The sequence below is a fragment of the Rhodamnia argentea genome, chromosome 8 (genome assembly GCF_020921035.1).
Source record: "Rhodamnia argentea isolate NSW1041297 chromosome 8, ASM2092103v1, whole genome shotgun sequence".
NCBI classification, from domain to species: domain Eukaryota; kingdom Viridiplantae; phylum Streptophyta; class Magnoliopsida; order Myrtales; family Myrtaceae; genus Rhodamnia; species Rhodamnia argentea.
Window position 1 is genome coordinate 26,324,270 of NC_063157.1, and position 6,833 is coordinate 26,331,102.

The following is a 6,833-nucleotide window of genomic DNA, read 5'->3' on the forward strand; positions in this document are numbered from 1 at the left end:
GAGGCATGCGTGTATGGCGTTGTCCTTCGTCTAAAACGTGTCAGCAAACCCTAATTTGACATTGGAATTCTCATTTATGTCGTGCGTTGAGTGGGGGACCCACAAAACTTGCGTAAATGGTCATGAAAATGACCGATTTATCTTGCGTAAAATAATTAACTTCAGAAATATATATATTTTTAAATTATTGGTTGTATCGCTTATATAAATAAATGAATGAAAATTTTTTTCAACGTTCACGAAAATATTTGGACACAAATTATAATATTATTCTCTAACTTAACAACATGCCCGCTAAAAAACCCTAACACTACCCATCATAGCCCATCTAATATCATTTCTTACATGCTCACATGATTAAAAATATTAATGGCTCCGATCCATGTGGATCACCATATAAGATATTCCCCATATTTATGGATGGGTCTTTACTTATAAAATACTCGAGAAAATCTCTTCGATTTGATGTGGGACTTATGATATCACAAAGCTCCCTCATCTAAATTAAGAATATGAAATCATATTGAAGAATGTACTTGAAAAGTTGTCAAGTCAGTAATCGTGCGTGCATGATTAAACTATGTTAAAGATGAAGTTTACACGATTCCCCGAAACCGATTGGCGAAAAAACTTGTTTATAAATATTAGAAAGCTGAGGTTAAATTGTCAAGTCTGTAATCTGCGTGCATGATTAAATTGTGTTAAAGATGAAGTTTACACGATTCCCGAAACCAACAGGCGAAAAAACTTGTTTATAAATATTAGAAAGCCGAGGTTAAATCGCAAGAGTTGGTACGGCTTTGAACTTTTCTCCGGAGATCGTCCACCATGATGTTGCTGGTAGTGGACATTGGAACGGGTCGTCGTCCTATGAACAGCAAAGAGTTGATAACGCACGAGTTCAAAAGAGAAACCCCATCAGAAGAGAATTCATTTGAAGTTCTATTGCGAGTCCACTTCTAAAATTCTCAACCACTAGTCTTATTCTCAAGAACAAGTAGAGCCAGTCAATTAGTTGGACCCTTCTATAAGAGTCTATAGTTGGAAACCCTATCCATGTCACTTCTAAAATTCTCAACCACTAGATTCATGTTCAGAAACTTAATTGAAGAAAAACGAGACAAAAAAAAAAAAAAAACTGTAGTTTCAGGAGGGTGAGGCGACAAAGATTTACGTGAAATATCGTAAATCATAACACATTACTAAAAATTGCACCGAGCAACTTAAGAGCGACAACCCTTGCTAACCTCACCCTCTAATCAGACAATAAGCGCACGCCATCTATGACAAGCGTAAGAACGCATGTTGCGTCAAGATAACCAACGGAGGAAGAGCAATAATTCAAGAAAGACACACGGTACGACCTCAACAAAGATAATGAGCCGAGTAATACTCTGTCAAACATAAGAAAAGGCAATATGCCTTGATGATTTAGCTGGTGGGACTAGTAGTTGGCGGGTCGGGTCAAGTACAGCTGGATTTTTCCAGGCGGATCCAATACGAGCTCTTCCTTCACATATGATACTTTGATTTTTTCCAAGCCTTTGAAAGATCTTTGCGCCAAAACCGTACAGTCACATAAAGTCAAATTTCAAATGAATACAAGTCTAGTACACCACCTTGTTTCCTCGTCCCTTCCAATTCCCTGCTTCATCTTCGCATGCCACGTCCACGCATTTAGGGCAAAATAAAGCACGTGCCCCGACTTTTCTTCTTCCTCTCCCTCTATAAATACCGCTAGGACAACTCTCCAAAGCCCCATCATACCAAAGTCCCGATAACCATTGCTTTTAAGCACTTGTTGTCCGCACCATTCTCTCTTTCAAGAGCAAACCAGAAACGATCACCACCACCATCATCATGTTGGAGCCACAGCTTCCTCAATCCCCACCTGCCTCCCCAACCTTGGTCCCATTAACCAAGCCATCTAGCCAAGGCAATGGCGGTGAGATCAAAGAGGTTGCTAGCCTGGCCGCTCCCGCACCCCAAAAGAGCCCTAGAAGCGCTCGACCGGGTGAGATCAAAGAGGTTGCCAGCCCTGCCACTATGGAGAAGTCGTTGTCCGTCAAAGCGGTAGTGACCGTGAAATCCAGCGCCGGTGGGTTGTTCTCGGAAATCGGGATACTCGGAGGGCTCGATATGATTACTGATCTGGTGAGGAGAACACTCCTCTTGGAGCTTGTTAGTGCAGAGGTTGACCCTAGTAAGTATTGAGCATTCAGTTTTACCTTCAAAGAGTTAACCCAAACTTGCAACAGAAAGCAGGGGCAGAAATTGGCCTAATTTGATTGAAACGTAGTCTTTTACTTTTTGGAGATTTTTACCACGTTCACAATTTGACTTTTATTTGAGTGGAACATTTGAAGTTTTTCAAAGTACCAAAACAGCGATATTTAGAATTATATACGTATTTTTACCAATATTTACGGACTCAAATACCTAGTTTTAGGCTTGGAGAAGAAGTCACAGTTTGCAACAAACAAGGATGTTAGATTGAAGATTTAAACACAGTCCGGAACTTTATTTGCAGAGACGGGACAAGAGAAGGGCACAATCAAAGGGTACGCGCACAAGAAGAGCCAAAGTACGGAGGAGGCGACATACGAGCACAAGTTCGAGGTCGGAGAGGAGTTCGGGGAGGTCGGGGCGATTCTCGTTGAGAATAAGCACCACAAGGAGATGTACCTCAAGGACATCGTCCTCGAAGGGTTCGTAGGCGGTCCAGTTAACATCACATGCAACTCATGGGTTCACTCCAAGTTTGACAACCCACAGAAGAGGGTCTTCTTCACCAATAAGGTTAGATCATACCCATAGCTACATAAGAGGCTCTTCTTCACTTATGGGTTTTCTCCTCATTTTACACGAGGCTTCTTACACATATCAAAAGATCCAGATCATTTAGGATGTGACTTATATAGATATGTGTGTGTGTGTATAATATGTGTGTGTGTGTTACGTGAAAATTAGGGTTTTTACGCACGTATATATTTGTGTTGATGCACTTGAAGGGCGCTTTACGAGGAGAGGATTATTAAAAACAAGATTGGTTGTGCCGAAAGCGAGCGAATCAATTAGCTTATGTTTCACGAAATGCAAGTTTGAATCTTGATTAATTAGCTATAATTTCCAAAGAGTATTACACACTCCACAATTGTTTAAACGTTACTTTCTTTGGTTTATGATTCTCGAATTGAACCAAAAGCTGACTGGTGAAACTAAGGTACAATGCATGCATGAAAAGCGTCTATGTTCATATAAATATTTTGACTCTCTAGTCCTCACAGTGTCTTTTTCAATGTTGACGCAAAAGGAATCAAAAGAATAATAATAATACAAAAAAAACAGCTTGCCCTATCTTTGACCTATTCACACCAAAACTTGAAAAAAAAAATCAATTCAAATCAGACAATTAATTAGAGAGAAAGTCGATTATCACCGTAATGTATTACTTAGGTTGATTTTATCCGGAGCCTGATGGCTTTTATTGGTGGCTATTGTGGGGCAGTGCTATTTACCGACGGAAACGCCGAGCGGGCTAAGGAGACTGAGAGAGGAAGAGCTGGTGATCCTGCGTGGGGACGGCCAAGGCGAGAGAAAGTCGTACGAGAGGATATACGATTACGATGTGTACAACGACCTCGGAGATCCGGACAGCGGCGTGGATAAGAAGAGACCGGTGCTTGGTGGCCAAGAGCTTCCGTACCCTAGAAGGTGCCGGACCGGGCGCCCTCGGTGCAAGACCGGTGAGTCGAGAAATGTTTCTTTATTTTTATTTTTTATCAATAATGACTAACACAATGATACTTTAGATTATACCTTACCCAAAAAAAAAACAATACTTTAGATTATTGAATAAAGTTCTTTACGGGCGGGAAGTGCCGTCCAAAAATAACAAGTCCTTAAACATGCGCATATATTATCAAGCGGATCCACAATCGGAATCGAAGAGCAGTAGCATATACGTGCCTCGAGATGAAGAGTTCTCTACAATAAAGGAATTGACGTTCTCGGCGAAGACGGTGTATTCGGTGGTGCATGCGGTGTTGCCGTCGCTAGAGACGGCAATAGTCGACACCGACCTGGGGTTCCCCAACTTCACCGCCATTGATAAGCTCTTCAATGAAGTTGGCGACGTGCCCATGTTGACGAAGCAAGGCTTCCTCAAGGACCTCTTCCCTCGGCTGGTCAAGACCGTCGCCGATGCCACCGAAGATGTCTTGCGCTTCGAAACCCCTGAAACCATGAAGCGTAAGCAAACTCTCTCTCCCTCTCCCTCTCTCTTTAGTAAGATTTTATGTCCCTATCCAAGTATTTTTGGATAGCTGTCTCACATAAGGTAACATGATCATCGCTCATTCTCTCTTTAGGAAAATACATTATTAGTCAATCACAAGACAAAAGTCAATGTAGTAGTTATCATATATGGAAGAGATAACTATATGTCTCCAAGATTTATCATGCATAGTAATTATCCGTGTTGTTTCACCCTGCAGGAGACAAATTCTTTTGGTTTAGTGATGAAGAGTTCGCTCGTCAAACCCTAGCAGGAATTAACCCTTACACAATCCAGTTGGTCACGGTAATAATTATGTGTATATGCACATAGTTCAACTTTATAGTTTGCTCTGATTCAACTAATTTTAGTCCATTGATAGTTAATCTCTTAGAAGATTAAAATTATTTGATCTCACCATGTTGGGCATATACTTTCTATTCATAAGTGGTAGTACAATGTGTACTCGGGAATGGCCCTTGAGAAGCGAGCTCGACCCTAAGATCTACGGTCCACCCGAATCGGTCATCACGACAGAAATCATCGAAAGGGAAATCAAAGGCTTCATGACAGTTGATGAGGTAGGAAGATACTCTCTCGACAAAGTATCACTTGATAGAACCTTCTCGCACTCTAGGGTCGAGCATAAACCTAAATCCTAAACACCCCCTCACCCCCCCCAAAATTTTTGAAATTTTTACCTCAACCCGACTTTTTCGGTTCGGTTCAATTTGATTCCATCCAGGCCATAAAGCAAAAGAAGCTGTTCATGCTAGACTACCACGACCTGCTCCTACCATACGTGAACAAAGTGAGGCAGCTCAAGGGGACAACCCTCTATGGGTCGAGGACTCTCTTCTTCTTGACCCCGGATGAGACGTTGAAGCCACTCGCCATCGAGCTCACACGGCCGCCCACCGACGACGGGAAGCCGCAATGGAAGCAGGTGTTCACCCCATCATGCCACTCCACTGGCATGTGGCTTTGGCGGCTCGCCAAGGCCCATGTCCTCGCCCACGACTCTGGATACCATCAGCTCGTCAGCCACTGGTAACAAACTAAGCCAAGCATTACTTTTCAACGAGCAAAAAGATAAATCATAGATCTATTACATCGAAATATACTGTGAAAAGTTGTAACGAAGAATATATTTGTTAAAAATTGATGTTTCCACGGTTTCGATCGTCGCAGGTTACGGACTCATTGTGCTACGGAACCCTACATAATAGCGACAAACCGGCAATTGAGCGAGATGCACCCGATCTACAAGTTGTTGCAACCGCACTTCCGGTACACGATGGAGATCAATGCTCTGGCTCGTGGGAATCTCATCAACGGCGACGGCATTATCGAGACCACCTTCTCTCCCGGCAAGTATTCCATGGAGCTCAGCGCTGTCGCCTACGACAAGCAGTGGCAATTCGACTTACAAGGCTTGCCAAATGACTTGATCAGCAGGTATTGCACATCAATTGCATCTTTATGGTAACTGAAATCGTCACACGTGCCATTCCGTTTCTGATCGTGTCAATTCTTGCCAGGGGGTTGGCGATGGAGGACCCGACGGCACCTCACGGCCTCAAGCTAGCGATCGAAGACTACCCCTTCGCTAACGACGGCCTCCTCTTGTGGGACATCATCAATGAGTGGGTCACGGGCTACGTCAACCACTACTACCCCAACCCGACCCGTATTGTGTCGGACATGGAGCTCCAATCTTGGTGGACCGAGATCCGGACCGTTGGCCACGGTGACAAGAAAGACTCCCTCGGGTGGCCCGACCTCAAGAGCCCATCTGACCTCATCCACATTATCACCACCATCGTTTGGGTCGCCTCCGGCCATCATGCTGCCGTCAACTTCGGCCAGTACACCTATGCCGGCTACTTCCCGAACCGCCCCACCATTGCCCGAACCAAGATGCCCGTCGAGGACCCGACCGAAGAAGAGCTCAAGATCTTCAGGGATAAGCCTGAGGACACGCTCCTCCATTGCTTCCCATCGCAGATACAGGCGACAAAGGTGATGGCAGTCCTCGACGTTCTGTCGAACCATTCACCGGATGAGGAGTACCTGGGACAATATCCAGAACTGGCATGGAAGGAGGAGCCGGCGATAAACGTGGCATTCGAGAGGTTCAATGAGAGGCTGAAGGAGTTTGACGGCATCATCGATGCGAGGAACACTGACCAAAGTTTTAAGAATCGGAACGGAGCTGGGATCGTGCCATATGAGCTCTTGAAGCCGTTCTCTGAGCCTGGTGTGACCGGGAAGGGAGTTCCATACAGCATTTCCATTTGAGGATAGAACATCTCGTGGCGACGGCAATGGTGGTCGCAGATAAATAAATAAATAACCGTTCTTTTTATTTTGTAGAATAAGAGGGGTGTTGGGATATGACGATGGTAGTGTGATCATCCTAATTTGTGGACAACCTTAATTCTTTTTATGATCTAATTTGTCATTTGACACCAATATGTAAGTAATTATGATCAAAAGATTAATTTCAGTTCTAGTTTTTGGTCGAAAAATCTAATGTTGACTACATCTGTCTTCT

The 6,833-nt window shown here is 43.7% G+C and overlaps 1 protein-coding gene across 1 annotated transcript; it reads left to right on the forward strand.

Annotated features, from left to right (window-relative positions):
* The first annotated feature begins 1,770 nt into the window (after nt 1-1,770).
* Nucleotides 1,771-6,625, forward strand: LOC115731885 (linoleate 13S-lipoxygenase 2-1, chloroplastic-like). The gene is made up of 9 exons (XM_030662563.2): nt 1,771-2,203; nt 2,531-2,799; nt 3,509-3,746; nt 3,931-4,251; nt 4,497-4,582; nt 4,747-4,857; nt 5,022-5,326; nt 5,468-5,734; nt 5,818-6,625. Exons 1-9 carry the CDS (start codon nt 1,861-1,863, stop codon nt 6,575-6,577), a joined length of 2,700 nt encoding a protein of 899 aa, XP_030518423.1. The 5' UTR covers nt 1,771-1,860; the 3' UTR covers nt 6,578-6,625.
* Nucleotides 6,626-6,833: the final 208 nt, after the last annotated feature.

Bases quoted from the DNA above. Each gene is read 5' to 3' on its own strand.
- LOC115731885 (XM_030662563.2), top strand. From the start codon at position 1,861: ATGTTGGAGCCACAGCTTCCTCAATCCCCACCTGCCTCCCCAACCTTG. The intron at 3,747-3,930 runs GTGAGTCGAGAA...ATTATCAAGCGG, and splicing joins GCGCCCTCGGTGCAAGACCG to ATCCACAATCGGAATCGAAG. The intron at 5,327-5,467 runs GTAACAAACTAA...CGATCGTCGCAG, and splicing joins CATCAGCTCGTCAGCCACTG to GTTACGGACTCATTGTGCTA.